At 27.8% G+C, this 13902-nt stretch overlaps 4 protein-coding genes across 13 annotated transcripts in view; 3 read left to right on the top strand and 1 right to left on the bottom strand.

The window, feature by feature from the left end:
- The window catches only part of LOC127280218 (uncharacterized), a 32210-nt gene extending 25528 nt beyond the window's left edge, over positions 1 to 6682 (top strand). For 2 of the 6 annotated variants that reach the window (XM_051303112.1, XM_051303113.1), the window contains exons 9-17: positions 576 to 695; positions 1731 to 2146; positions 2342 to 2554; positions 2673 to 3026; positions 3100 to 3196; positions 3257 to 3612; positions 3763 to 3999; positions 4142 to 4514; positions 5627 to 6682. In XM_051303112.1, coding sequence (XP_051159069.1) covers positions 576 to 695; positions 1731 to 2146; positions 2342 to 2554; positions 2673 to 3026; positions 3100 to 3196; positions 3257 to 3612; positions 3763 to 3999; positions 4142 to 4514; positions 5627 to 5863 — 2403 coding nt within the window. In that variant the 3' untranslated portion in view covers positions 5864 to 6682. Of the gene's footprint in view, positions 1 to 575; positions 696 to 1730; positions 2147 to 2341; positions 2555 to 2672; positions 3027 to 3099; positions 3197 to 3256; positions 3613 to 3762; positions 4000 to 4125; positions 4515 to 5592 lie in introns of those variants that run through there. The other 4 variants (XM_051303115.1, XM_051303114.1, XM_051303116.1 and 1 more) reach the window with 4 other exon arrangements.
- A 611-nt stretch (positions 6683 to 7293) lies between these two features.
- Positions 7294 to 8568, bottom strand: LOC127280232 (39S ribosomal protein L30, mitochondrial). The gene is made up of 4 exons (XM_051303132.1): positions 8428 to 8568; positions 8153 to 8290; positions 7778 to 7904; positions 7294 to 7693 (listed from the first exon to the last, which is right to left on the bottom strand). The coding sequence occupies exons 2-4, from the start codon at positions 8281 to 8283 to the stop codon at positions 7367 to 7369; spliced, it is 585 nt and encodes a 194-aa protein (XP_051159089.1). The 5' UTR covers positions 8284 to 8290; positions 8428 to 8568; the 3' UTR covers positions 7294 to 7366.
- Positions 8569 to 8898: 330 nt separating this feature from the next.
- LOC127280228 (variant-silencing SET domain-containing protein-like) lies at positions 8899 to 13345 on the top strand. The gene is made up of 6 exons (XM_051303128.1): positions 8899 to 9119; positions 10183 to 10307; positions 10507 to 10548; positions 10617 to 10813; positions 11025 to 11300; positions 13138 to 13345. The coding sequence occupies exons 1-6, from the start codon at positions 8919 to 8921 to the stop codon at positions 13146 to 13148; spliced, it is 852 nt and encodes a 283-aa protein (XP_051159085.1). The 5' UTR covers positions 8899 to 8918; the 3' UTR covers positions 13149 to 13345.
- A 39-nt stretch (positions 13346 to 13384) lies between these two features.
- Positions 13385 to 13902, top strand: part of LOC127280217 (uncharacterized) — a 57997-nt gene continuing 57479 nt past the window's right edge. For all 5 annotated transcript variants that reach the window (XM_051303107.1, XM_051303110.1, XM_051303108.1 and 2 more), the window contains exon 1: positions 13385 to 13832. The gene's annotated coding sequence lies outside the window, so the exon portion shown is untranslated. The remainder of the gene's footprint in view (positions 13833 to 13902) is intronic.

The following is a 13902-nucleotide window of genomic DNA, read 5'->3' as shown; positions in this document are numbered from 1 at the left end:
CATGTGAAGTTATATTTATGTATTTACGTTATACGTTGTGTGTTTCATTTTGTAAATAATTTTTCGCCTTTTGTACACACTATTATTATATTATATTATCATAGCGTGAAACGCTGGATTAATTATTCCCCCGGGGGAAAAAATTGATCGTTTTTATTATTACCGAAGTGAGATTATGTTTTGTATCTTTAAGTTTCTTTTGTTGGCAACAAGTTTTTGTTTTAAATCATAAATCATTGCGCATCATTTTTTTTTATAATCCTTTCTCCATTCCTTGGCTTGATTGTGTCATTTTTTTTTGTCCGAAAGAATTGAAAAATTCAATTTTTTTTTTTTTTTTTTTTCAACAAGAGACTTGAGAGGAAATTTGAATGTGTGAATAATTTCATTAAATAGTTTTTTATTTTCATGGATGCGGGGGTACAAAAATTATTTAATGAAATTCTTCCCTTCTAGGAAAAAAATAAAATTCGGTTTTTTTTTCTTTCTCTCTCTTTTTGCTAGAAGGATTTGTTGTATGTATATTATTTGAGAAAAATGTTGAATCGATTAATGAGTTTGTTTGGTGAAAAAAGGTATTGAAGAAATCGGCAATTGTCAATTTTTTATTGAGGAAGTTACCAAAAAAAAGGATTCGTGGCTCGAGAACACTTGGGCCAGTAGAACGAGTTAATTATTCGCCAGTAATTGCAACGGTAATATTTCATATTCATATATGATAAAGCACAAAAAAAAAGTGTAACTCCAAATCTTAATGACAATCGCACTTTTTGTATATATATAATTATAATCTCAATTTTCACCAAAAAAGATTTTTTCAATCGATTTTCAGAAAAATCAAATTAATTTGTTACTAATTGAATTTTGAAATTAAATAAAAATTAGAAATTCGAAAATATAATTTTGAAAATTAGAAAAAAAATTTATTTGCTTTTAAAAATAATTGATTACAAAGAAAATCGAAATTAACAAAAGAAAAGTGTGATTGAAATAAATATGTGTCTTTCTCCAGTAATTTCATATTATAAATATATACGTATTAATTATATAAATATTATATAAAAAAGTATCTTAATTTTAAATTTAATCGAATTAATTAATCCAATGTTGATTAATTAATTTAGTTTTAAATTTTGAACTTTCCAATCGGGAAGCAAAACAATATTGAAGATATCTACAAAAATTCCAGTGAAGAGCCGCTATAGGAAATATTTAAATTGTTGTTCTGTGTGTTTGCACTCGAAATTTTTTTTTTTTTTATTTCGAAAATCTGTATGTGTGAAATGTCCTCAATTTGAGAAGACTCTCAAGATAATTAATTTTTAATTTAAAAAATAAATGAAAACATTTTAAATTAATTCGTCAAATGAGCAAATTTCGCTTTAATAAAAAAAAAAATTGAGGGTTTTCTTAAAACATTTTTCAGGTCTTGATATTCACTTGGAGATCAACATTGGTGTTTTTTCTTTCAATGGTTCCAAAAAAAATCTCAATAAAATTTCCAATTAAATTCTAAAGAAAATTAATGTAAGATATGCTATTGATAAAATAATTCTGGATATTTTCTATTGAAATTTTGTTCTATTAAAAAAAAATATATTTTCAAGTATTCTTTTTTTTTATTGTATCAATTGCAAAGCAATAAAAATAAATTGGATATTTTTTATTGAGATACTCTTTTTAATGAATCATTATTATCTTTGTTTTTTTTTTGTTTCTTTACTCTTAAGGTGTTACCAAACATTACACCTGATGCTCCGCCTGAAGAAGAATTGAAAGTAAGAGAATCACGTTATTGTTCATCATTGAAGAGTGGTCAAACGAGATTTCTCACACCTTTAGCTGAGCAAAGAGATGTTTTATCATCAACTGATCATATGATACTTTTTCAAAATCTCGAAGAATTGCTCAAAATTTCTGAAGAATTAAAAAATGATGGCGCAACTATTGACAGTTATTTGTCACGTATACCGAGGATAATTGCCTCCTATAGACGATATCTTAGTGGACTTCAACGAGCATGTTGCCTTTTAGTTGCACTTAGACGAAATTCTTCATTTGCTAAATTAGTCGTCGAACCCACCGTTCCACGAAGAAGAAATCCTGATCTCACTGGAGTATTGCTTCTTCCACTAGAACATTACAGGTGCATTTTTTATTTGCAATTTATTTAAATCTAAATTTAATTATTGATACAAAAGTAAATTTGAAATTAGAATAATTTTTTTCGCACATTACAGGTGCTTTATTATATAATTTCAAGAATTTATTTAATATTATTTATTTTTGATACAAAAAATTATTATTTACCTTTTTGAGAAACAATTCTTTTTTTTTGCAGAGAGATGACGAGATTACTGGGTCTCGCTTGTCCGAGGAATTGTCAACAGGCGAGGGATTTATTGCAAGGTTACAGAGAAGCAACATCAAACGCAGGAGTTATGGAACCACCAAGAGATTCTGGAAAACCTTTATTGAGTTTACAGGAAATGGAATCGAGACTTGTTTTTGCAAGATGTAAACCATTTTCCCTCGCCACACCAGGAAGACAATGGTTCGAAATTTTTTCGATTTAAATTCTTATTCTGGAAATTTAAAAATTTGAATTTTTTCTTTAATTTATTTGTAATAATAAATAAATAAATAATTTTATTTTGTAATTGATTTTTTAGGCTCTTTGGTGGCGCGTTGACGAAAGTAGAAAGTCGAGCATCATTGCAATCAACTTGGGCTCTTCTTTTAACTGATATTCTCGTATTTGCAAGAGTTTCACGTGATAGAGTTTTATTTGTCACAGAGGAACCTCTTCATCTATCGAATATTGCGGAAGCTTGTTTCAACGTTCGTAAACGACCCACGGAATTTCGATTGCAAATTGCATTGGCCCAAAATGAAAATGGTCACGTTGAAACAATTCACACGGGTGGTTGCAGTCCTCACAGTCGTCCAAGAAGAAGAGTTTTAATCCTTCGAGCACCAACTCCCGAATTAAAGGCTGTCTGGCACAATTTACTACAACGGCAAATGTAATTATTTTGCATCTTTTTTTTTTTTTCTTCTTTTTTTTACATATTAATGGAAAAATTGTTCCATTTGCAGAATTTACGTAAATACCTGCTGTGATGATGCTTCTCTTGTAGATAGTCCGGAAGAAAATCAAAACGATAATTTTAATTCCAAAAATGCAACGAATGAGGTAAATGAATGAAAATTAGAAAATTTTGGATTTTTTCTAATTTTCCAAATTTATTTTCAGTATCATGAAGAATTACAGCATGAAGATGAGAAAGAAAAATTCGAGGATAGTCTTGATATTATCAAGGATTCAAATCATCTTGCTCAATGGGTACAAAATTCCCATCAAATTCCATCACCGGATCAAGAAATATCGCTCGAGGAATGGACAGCTGAGGAATTAGCCGCACGAACACCTAGGGAAAATATTGAACGAACTTTAGAATACAATGCTGAAGAAACTACTACTGTCAATTCTGATGTTGAACAACAAAGTACAACATCTAGTGCAAGTTTAAGTACCGTTAAATCTAGTACCGTATCAAAGAAAAATGGATCTTATCAAACGACTATTAGCATCTGTAGAAGATGTCACAAGTAATGGAAAATTCTCACTATTTTTTTTTTTTTACCTTTACATTAAAATCGATTTCAAATTGAATTTTATATTTTATCAAAAAATTCAGTTTGGAATCGAAATACTTTTTTTTGAAATCAGAATTAATTGATACTCACTTGTAAAATAAGAGTTTATCGTTTTAGATCCGGATGTCCAACACCACCATTGATTCGTGATCCTTTTTCGCCGATTCCACCGAAAATTTCCGTATTGCCACCGACTCCTGATATTTGTACGAGGCACAAAACGCGAAATGGTTTAGTCGACAATCAAGGACGTGATAGTCCTGCTAGTGCATCAGCCGATGGAAATACCGAGGAAGGAAGTGAAGATGATCTCGACGCCGATGGAGAACCACCTTACAGGTTTTTTTTTTTTTTTACCAATCTGAAAAAGAAAAAAGAATTTTTTTTTAATCCGTTAAATTCTGACCCTATAATTAAATTTACAAATTTCTTGGAATATTTAAACATCATTTATTTCAGAATCAGTATTTCTTGTTTTTAGAGCATTGCGAAGATTTGGAACATTAAGTAGTTTGGATCAAGACGATGAAATTGAAGAGCCAACTGAGGAGGAATCACAGGAACAAGAATCGCCAACTGGTTTTAAAGCGTGGACAATGAAAGCGAGTAATTATGTTGTTAGTAAAATGACATTATTGGAACATTTTGGTGATCAATTTTTACAACCACCGCAACCACCGGAGAGAACGGAATTTTCATTAGATGGACAAAATGATGAGGAGGGCACAACATCGGGTGGTACATCAGGTGATGATATTTGGGGTACACCAACATCCGGCGGTCCTGATGATGAAAGTTTTACTGCTAGTCCGGTAAGAGAGACATCATCTTACCAGATTCGTCAATTATCGAAGGTACGGGCTGATTTATTGGCGCAGCCTTCGTTTATTATAATAAACATTTTTTTTTTTTTTTTCACGAAATATTTGCCATTGCTTTTTATTTGCTTTTTCTTCTAGTTGAATTTCCATTTTTGAAAATTGGAATCTAAAAAAAATAATTAATATTGGAATTGTGAAAATTTTTGAAATTCAACTAGCGGAATTTTTTTTAATTAAAAAAAAAGCTAAGAAATAAAAAATGAGCTATTTTCGCTTTTAATTATAAATTTTTTTGGCGAAATTCAACTATAATTGCTTACAAAAATGCAGAATTGAATTTGAAAATATTGCACTTTTTTTTTTAATTAAAAATTAATCGCTTTTGCTTTTTTACTTCAAGTTTACTTCAAGCATGTGAAACTTCAATTTCATTTATTGCATAATAATTATCACTACAATATTAATTAATTGAAGTTAATTAAATTCAAATAATAAATTATATTCAATTAATTTTTCTATCTCTTTTTCTGAAAGAAAAATTAAAATTCATCTGCAATTTTCTTATTGAAACTGATACATTTAAATTAAATAATATTTAGTTTCTGTAAACAAATTTTTGCAAATTGTAGAGATCACAGTGACAATCTGTGATATCTGAAATTGCAAAATTTGCCTATATTTAACTAAATTACTAAATGAAAAAAAAACTAGTGCACGTTTCAGATAATCGAAGATCACAACAGCCTGTACCTTCAATGAAAGTAAATAAAAAAAAAATTAGTCATTAACAGGCTTCACAGCTTTTTTCGAAACTTATTATTTATTTGTTTTATGTTCTTTGGATACTTATTGTAAATATTTATAATTCTTTAATTTTTTTTTTTAAATATAAACATTTCGGAGAAAAGGATTTTTAATAAAATTTCCATTTTTCCTTAATGAATATTAAAATTTCAATTTCTCTTAGACGTTAAAATTTTTATAATTGTAAGATAATTTTTTTGTAATTATTAATAAAATTTTGTACTCACAAATAAAAATAGACTGTGATGCCTGTAATTTTAAGCTTCGCACGCATCTGCATGATCATGCTTGCCCTCTGTTTGCCAAGAATCACTAGCCCGAGATGTGCCTGACTTCCATAGCCGCCGATCAATGGTACTGGTGCCTTTGGTGAGGATAATTTTGCAATGTCAAATGATGATAACGATGAATTGGACAGCGATGATTGTCTTCTACCTGAATTAAATATGGATCAACTTTTGGGTAGTGCAAGTTTAGGATCGTTAAAAGGCTGTTTCTTGGGTAGAAGACGCCTTGAGCCATTACCTGAAGAAGAGGATTCATCAGCAAGTGGAAAACAACAAGTTGGATGGTGGTGACAGAGGTTTCCAAAAACGACTTCAAAAATTGTTGATTCAACAATTGAAGAAAGAGGTCGTAATTTTGCTCGTTTAACACAAGAAGATGAGGAATTTCGTCGTAAAATTCTTGATCTTCATCGTAAATTATCTGATGTTGATGAAGATACAATTTCATCAAGATCACCTGATTCATTGAGACGTTCAGATAATAAAATTGAACGTTTACGTGAATTAGAAATGGTTGCAAAACGTGCTGAGGAAACATTTGATAAAAATTCAATAGAAAGAGAACGTTTTCGTGAAAGTCAATCAGATACAATAACAAAACAATTGAGATTTGTTGATCAAGATGATTCGGATGAAAAAGAAATTGAAGACACATCTGGATTGACATTTTTAAATCGTTTAAGAATACGTAGACGAAGTGTTAAATTATTAAGTTTTTTGAGTGGTAAAACTTGTGATAAAGCACAAGAGGAACGTGCCAATAGATTATTGAAAATGTACTCTTCGGATAAAGGATCCAAGGGGCCGAATACAATTTCCATTCATCATACGTCCAGAGATAGAAGATTTTGGCGACTACGTAATCGTAGAAGATCAAGTTCTGCGTGAGAGAAAAAAAAAAAAATCTTTTCCCAACTGTCTCTCTTTTTCTCTATTTTAAAAAAACACCAGGATCGTTCTTTCTAGAGCGTAGCGCGTGCCAATAGCGGAAGATAGTCTAGTAACCTGGGTCTAGACTCTTCTTTAGCCTTTCACGTTTCGAATTTTTCACATTTTCGCAAAGGCACTAAAAAAAAGAAAGAAGAAATTAAATATTTGAATTTAAAAAAATAAATAAAACCATTTACATACCTTTGGAGCCTTGACGAAAATGTTGAAAATCGTACGAAAATTATTGTAATGAGATTTAAATTTGTTGTAAAGAAAAATTCGTCCAAGACGATTAGAGTCTCGTTTTCCGATGATGCGTCAGGATCAAATTCAAATATTGTCCAGTGCTCATGGCACAATCGGTTTTTTTCTGCAGTCAACGTACAAAGCTGCAAAGCGGCCTATAGTAAGAAAAAAAAAAAACCTTTTTCAAAATATTATTCTTCGAGCTTGTTTCACTCGCTAAAATCGAGTTACTCGTTAATTCACTTTTAAATGTTTCTTATATTGTAAATTTAAAAAATAGGTCCGCACGACTGATCCAACGCGGCACTCATCTTCCACTTGAAAATTGATCCCTTTTCAATGGTTTAAGCAACTCATTACATTTAAAGAATAAAAAAAATAATTCTTATTATTGTTGGTAGGTTGTAAAAATGACCCGGTTGCAACTGGAAATATGAATAAATTACATTATTTGTTCAAACTGTTCTCTCTCGTTTTTATTTTCTCACCTCTGTTAAAAAAAAAAAAAGAAATTAAATTTCTAATTTATAAAATCAAAAAAAAAATTTATTTAACTTACAAAACAATTTTTTATTAAATATGAAATGTAAATTTTTCTCTACAATTTTCTTTTATTTTCTAATTATCACTATTATTATTATAAACCGAACCATGTGCTTCAATTGGATTTAGCCATTTTAATCGTAAATATTTTTTCATTGTTTTTAAATCAAATCTCTTGACATTTGTTTTAAAATTATCAAATGCATCTAAACGATTTTGATCCATTCTTGGAAAGATTAGTAATTTTCCATTTTCATGTAGATAAGTTTCTTTATTTGTTAAAAGATCATTTGGTAATTTTTCTGGCAATTCTATTGGTGTTACTTTAATTAGATGTTTAATTTTCATCAATAATTGACATGTGTCCGGTGTATTCTTCATAATTGCAATTTTTTCATTGTACTGAAAAAAAAGGAAAATTCAATTAGAATTTTTTTCTTCTGTTTATTGAATTATATTATAGTTTTAGAATTTTGATTTTCTTACAAATTGGCCAAACTTTAAATCATCAAGAATTCTTTTGTCCCAGTATGGCTGTCCTTTATAAGGTTTCACTTTTTCTATCATTAATAATTTTGATGGCTTTATTGGAGGATCTTGATGATCAAGTACACTAAAAAAAAAAAAGAAACTAAATTAATAATTTCTGTATTTATTAAAAATTATTAACGTTGATTTGATATAAAATTAGAAATTAAAAAATGTGAAATAAAAAGCAGTTTTTATAAAAAATGAATCAAAATAGAAAATGAAAAATATTATAAAAATAAAAATAGAAGGAAATTATTATTAAAAATAAGAAAAAAAACATTATTAAACAAATGAAAATTAATTAAAGAAATAATAATTATGTTCTCTTACCGTGGATAGTATGTAACTTTGTTGTATTGTACAGCATCTTTTTGCCAGATTTTTTTGACACCTTTGGAACCATACTTTGACTTTATGTTATATTTATACGTATGTTTAGAATATTTATATAATTTATCCATTTTTTATCTTGAGACAATAATAAAGTTAATTAGTTTCTAGTTTTTAAATACAACGAAAATATAAGTGACTTTTTTTTGCACAAAAAACTTATAGACACCAAAATATTCTATCGAATAATTACGAGATAATTTTACAGTACTTACTGATAAATTTCAATAATTGTTAATTAAAATCCTTTTTTATTATTCTTTAATTACTTATTTATTTAATTCAATTCATTTCGTGATTATACCATTTTGAGGTTATGTCAACCGCATTGTTGTTGTCACAATACGCATGCGCGCTAAGCGAAGAAACCGGAAATGTGAGTATAATTTGAATTATTTCAAAATTTTTTATTAAAAATTATTGTTTTCTTATTTTTTTCTGAATTCTTTTTAATCAATCATTTTAAAAAAATAGAAAAATAATGTCATAAAATACATTAATTTTATTTTATAAACTCATTGTATTCTTACTGTCAAATGTTTATTTATAATTATTGAATTTTATAAATAAATAATTCTAAATTAAAAATCAAATGTCGATTAATCGAACAATTAGATAATTTTTTTTGCTAACTTCATATCAAAGCCAAAGCCAACTTCACATTCTTATCAATTTATAACGTTTATAACGGTCGTTTATAACAAGTATGTGCGTGCCTATTAAATTGTTAATTTTCTTAATTATTCTACATTTTATTCAAGTTATAAAAGTGTTTCACATAAAGAATACTCAATTTCGAACAAAAGATAATAGTTTTTTTCCATCGACTTATAATATAACTGATTGGATTGATAAATTTCATTTGCAGCATTGCGTCTTTGTTGAAATCGGCGAAAGCTTTTGTGCTGTAAGTATAAATTTGATTAATTTTTCTATTTTGTGAATTTATATTTTTTGGTGGGGTGTCTGGATATAGTTTTTTTTGAATAGTTATTCATTGAAGTGAAAAATTCATCAAAAATGTCAGGAAATTCGGAAATTGAATTTTTCCTTGGGATTTGTGATTGCGAAACATTGCGTTCCTGGACATTGTGTTCGCCCGAATTGCAAAAAATTCGTAAAAAAGATTGTATTTTCTCTGAAGCCACTCCAAATGCGAACACAAGTGCTCGGGTTCATCGAAGAGTTTGTGATATTAATTTTCTGAAATATCAAAAAATTTGTAAATGTTCTCTTTCTTTGGCCGATCAAAAGCTTCACAAGACGGAAGGTAATTTTTAAATTTAAATAAATGGGAGCCTTTTTAAATAAGATTAAAGTGGTAATATTTTTTTTATAATTGTTGCATTTTTTTTTATTTTGAGGTTATAAAGTACTGATTTTTTTATTTTTAAAGAAAAAATACAATCTTTAATAGTTATATTATTTTTGCAAAAAATATTTTGAGGTTATAATTAATTTTTTTTTTTTGAGAATTCTAGTTAATTCAAGGTATAATTAATTATTGGCATTTTTTTTATTATAATTTGGAAAATAACTTTTGAGTCTCAATTTAAATTTACAATTATAATTATTAATTAATTATTAGATTCTTTATTTCTATTAGTATAGTATTTGTAAAATATTAAATTTGAAAAGGTTTTCCAACATGTTTTCTGGATCCTTTGCCAATATCAATTTGTTTTCCAAGAGGAGTTTGTGGAGTTGCTAATTGCTCTGTAAAAACAATAATGGGAATTTATTCTCCTCATTGTGACCCTAATTGTCGTCAAAAACAACCAGTGGGTACAATAATTTGAAAAAAAGAACAAAATATTGGAATAACTTCTTTATATTCTTTTAAAAAATTAAATATTAAAAGTTATTAAATAAAAAAATAAAGTAAAAAAAAAAGATGAAATAAAATAAGTCACAAGGAGACGATTTAAAGAAAAATTAGAAAATATATTAATTTTTTCTTTTTTTTGTAGTTTTGTGAAGAACTTGGTCCTTGGACTTCTGTAGCACCAAAAATCACATCTTCCTGGAGTGAATGGTCGAATCCAGAATGTAACGTTTCGTGTGGTGAAGGAACTCTTGTTTCAAAGGCATTTTGGTAATAAAACAAATTTCAATAAATTTTTCTCTATAGTAAATTTCAAAAATTATAAATTATCCTTTTTTTTCGTAGGAATAATTTTTAATTTTGTGTTTATTTTATACAAAATATAATTTTTAAAAATTTATTTTTTCAAATAATAAAAATTAAAAGAAAAAATAATTTTGTTATAAAATTGATTTGAAAATTTTTTCAGTGGGAATAATAATATTGATTGTATTGGACCTGAACCTTTTTGGTAAGTAAAAAAATGAAATCTTATTTTTTTTCCTCTAAATTAAAAAAAAAAATTAATTTTCTTTACAGTTGCTCCAGTACAATTGAATCGTGTGAATGTAAAGTGACTATCGAAAATGGAATCATGAAGGCAAGACGATTTACAGAGCCTTGTACTCGTTCTATTTCATGTCCTATTGTTTTGAGACGAAGAGGCTTTCTTCCTGAAAATCAATTGAAGAGAAGTGAAAGTTATGATATTGACGAATATAAGGGAAAAATTGTCGGTATTTATTTAATTTTTTTCAATAATTTATTTTCTTTATGATTTTTGAAAATTCTTATTTCTTTCTTATAAAAGTATTTATAAATTCAAATTAGTAGAAAAGTATTTATAATTTAATTTTGAAAATTCTTTTTCATTTTTAATTAAAAAAAAAAAATTTAGTTCTAATTCAAATACGTAAAGTTAATTAATTTAATTTAACAATTATGAAGAAGCATTCCACCTATCTCGTCGACGACTTTTAGGAAATTTGTATTACAACGACGAGGAAGAGGATAATTACGAAATAATGAACAATGACGATAACGAGGAATTTAAGAATGAGGAAAGTAATAAACGAATGGCAGTAATCGATGACGATTTTGATGATGACAATGACTACGATTCTTTCACTAAAAATACTTCCGATAATATTGAAAACGAAGAAGAGGAGGATAATGATAATGATAACGCAATGTCTTCAACGATCGCAGAAAACAATGATTATGGTGAGAAATATTTAATTTATTTTTCGATAAAAATATTTTTAAATTTGTTTCAAAGAACCAAAAATCACAATCGAAATAGAATTAAAAAAAAAATATTTTAGAATTCGATAATTTCTTACAGAAACAATCTATGAAGACAAATCTAGTGCTTCTTTACTTAGATCGCGAATTTTATATCTTGTTTTTATTTTCGTTGTTGAAAAATTTTTTAATTTTAAATAGAGAATAATTTTAAAAAATTGGAATATTTGTTAAAAATCGCAAGTAAATATTTACGTGTGGTAATGTGTACGCTTGATGGTCATTGCGCGTAGATATATATAGGTATATATGTTTCGTAATACGATATCCCGCAAGGAATGCTCAACGATACCTTTAAACGCAAAGCCGACATGCGTTCAGAACTTGACCCCTCTTCGTCAAAGAAAGCGTGCGGTGTCAGTGACCTTCCTCAAAAAAAGCTTCTTTTCAATTCTCAACACCCGTTATAAATTGCGAACTCTCATTTATCAAAATGAAAAATATTCCTAATTCTCTAATTTCCTGAAACTCATTTTTTTGTTCCCTACAAAATGAGCTTTTTTTTTTTTTGTTCTTTCTGCATCCGGAAGTGGATACAATTTTCAAAACATTATTTTTTTATTGTAAAAAATACTTCACATAGAGTAATTGTGTTGTCAGTTTAAGGATCCTTTGTTTTTGCTTGGTACAAAAAAATTATTGATAATTAAAGCCTCTTTTATGTATATATAATTATTTATAAGTTTCCATCAACGTGGGTGTTTTCTTTGGAGGAACGTGCGACATTAAACCTGTTTTACTTAAATTATTCCAAATTGATAAGCCTTAAATTGTTCAAGTCAATAAATAAAACTGGTTTATAAATTCGAGACCTGTTAATGAATTATATGAACGTCTTTAAAGTACAATACTTTTATTGTGTTTTGCAATTGCATGCACGTTCGTTCTGCATATTTATTCTTTAGTAAAGTATATCAAAATCTAATTTATCAATAAAAAAAAAAAATCATTTTCAGATGCTAGTAATAATTATTTTTAAAGTGTATTTAATTAAAATTTTATTTAAATTCAATTGTTTTAATTATTTAATTTAATTAAAATTTTAATTACTTTTTATAAAAAAAAGAAATTTTTAAAATCCCTATAAAATTAATTTTTTAATAATAATTATATATATTAAATTTATTTAAAATTCTATTTTTTAAAAACTAATAGAATTATTTAAATGATTTTGAAAAATTTTCGAATATGAATTTGAAAATTTTTTGAATAATTAATTTTGTTAATATAAAAATAAATTTTTAATAACGCCATGATTTTTTTAATCGATAAAATAGATTTTGATTATGGAAAAATTTGCCCTTCGTTTTGTTGGCGAGAAATTATAATAGTCGCGAACCCGCTCTGTTGTTTTTCAAGGTTAGAACTCGCACGTGAACAGGAAAATTTTCTTTTTCCCTCGAGTTTAAATCTCTCTCTTTTTATCCTCTTTTACATCTATTTATTTTGAGTCGACAAAATTTCACCAATTTTCCGAAAATCTCTTTAATTTATCGAGAAAAAAAAATTGTTTTTTAAATAACAGAATCAATATTTAAAATTAAATAATGAGAAAATGAATTACTCTTCTTTTGAAGAAAAAAAATTTAAATTTAAAAATCTACCTGCGCAAAATTCGACGTCTGATTGGTCTATTTTTGTGAAACAATTTCAAATTTTTCCCCCGCGTTATTGATGACAAAAAAAAAAAAAACTTCTGATTCAATTTGACGACAATATTGAATAAATTTTCGCTTTATACTTTTCTTGATTATAGAAAATATGTAACAACGAGGAAAATACATTTGCTTTAAAAGTAATTTAAAAAAAAAAAATAATAAAAAATCATTCCACAAGTGGTGTTTGACGGACTAGTTACACTCCTGATCGTTTCTTGTCTCCAATTGGCTATCTGGTGTACCATGTGGCATTCATACGTAGTGGGGATTGGCCGGCATATTCTGCACTCTCAACACACCGCAGGCAAAGTGAATGTTCATTATAGTATTTTACCCGCGCTATAGTCTTGTGCCACTCGCGTGTGTTATGTTCATTGTTCTTCTCGTGCCGTTCTCCATTCACCATCAATCTTCAAGTTATATTTTGTTCCGAATTTTTTCCCAAAAAGAAGTTTTAAATAAAAGTTTAATTTGAAAAATATGTTTTTCTAACCTTCGCTTTTAATTTATTTGAAAAAAAAAGGAAATTGGTGAACGCGGTGAAGATATGTGTTCTCTATAAGTGTTATTGTTGCCCCCCCTTTTTTTTTTTTTGTTGCAATTCTATATATGTTTGTATGAAAACAAGTGAAGTGCATATTATTTTGTATACGTTTTTTTTTTTTTTTGTGAAAATAATACACGGTGATGCTCACAACGATTCGCCAAAGCGGCGCTTACGTTTGGAAAGGAATTTCGAATGCAGTGGATCGCGAGTGAATAAACCGTGGGATTCTGGAATGTGCGCTGACAGGTAAACCTCCTCCGCTACACCGCGCCGTCGCAATCGGGAATATTTTCTATTCAGGCCCCGAAGATCGGTT

This window comes from Leptopilina boulardi, unplaced genomic scaffold, assembly GCF_019393585.1.
Source record: "Leptopilina boulardi isolate dan_hultmark-lab unplaced genomic scaffold, ZJU_Lbou_2.1 LbouV2_229, whole genome shotgun sequence".
NCBI classification, from domain to species: Eukaryota; Metazoa; Arthropoda; class Insecta; order Hymenoptera; family Figitidae; genus Leptopilina; species Leptopilina boulardi.
The sequence above is the reverse complement of the archived record's forward strand: the minus strand, read 5'-3'. Positions and strand labels throughout refer to the sequence as shown.

Excerpts from the sequence above, each read along its gene's own strand:
- LOC127280232 (XM_051303132.1), bottom strand. The coding sequence starts at position 8,283 with ATGGATAAATTATATAAATATTCTAAACATACGTATAAATATAACATA. Across the intron at positions 7,905-8,152 it reads AAAGTTACATACTATCCACG|TGTACTTGATCATCAAGATC; the intron begins GTAAGAGAACAT and ends TTTTTTTTTTAG. Across the intron at positions 7,694-7,777 it reads ATTTAAAGTTTGGCCAATTT|TACAATGAAAAAATTGCAAT; the intron begins GTAAGAAAATCA and ends CTTTTTTTTCAG.
- LOC127280228 (XM_051303128.1), top strand. The coding sequence starts at position 8,919 with ATGTGCGTGCCTATTAAATTGTTAATTTTCTTAATTATTCTACATTTT. Across the intron at positions 10,308-10,506 it reads CTTGTTTCAAAGGCATTTTG|TGGGAATAATAATATTGATT; the intron begins GTAATAAAACAA and ends AAATTTTTTCAG. Across the intron at positions 10,549-10,616 it reads ATTGGACCTGAACCTTTTTG|TTGCTCCAGTACAATTGAAT; the intron begins GTAAGTAAAAAA and ends TTTTCTTTACAG.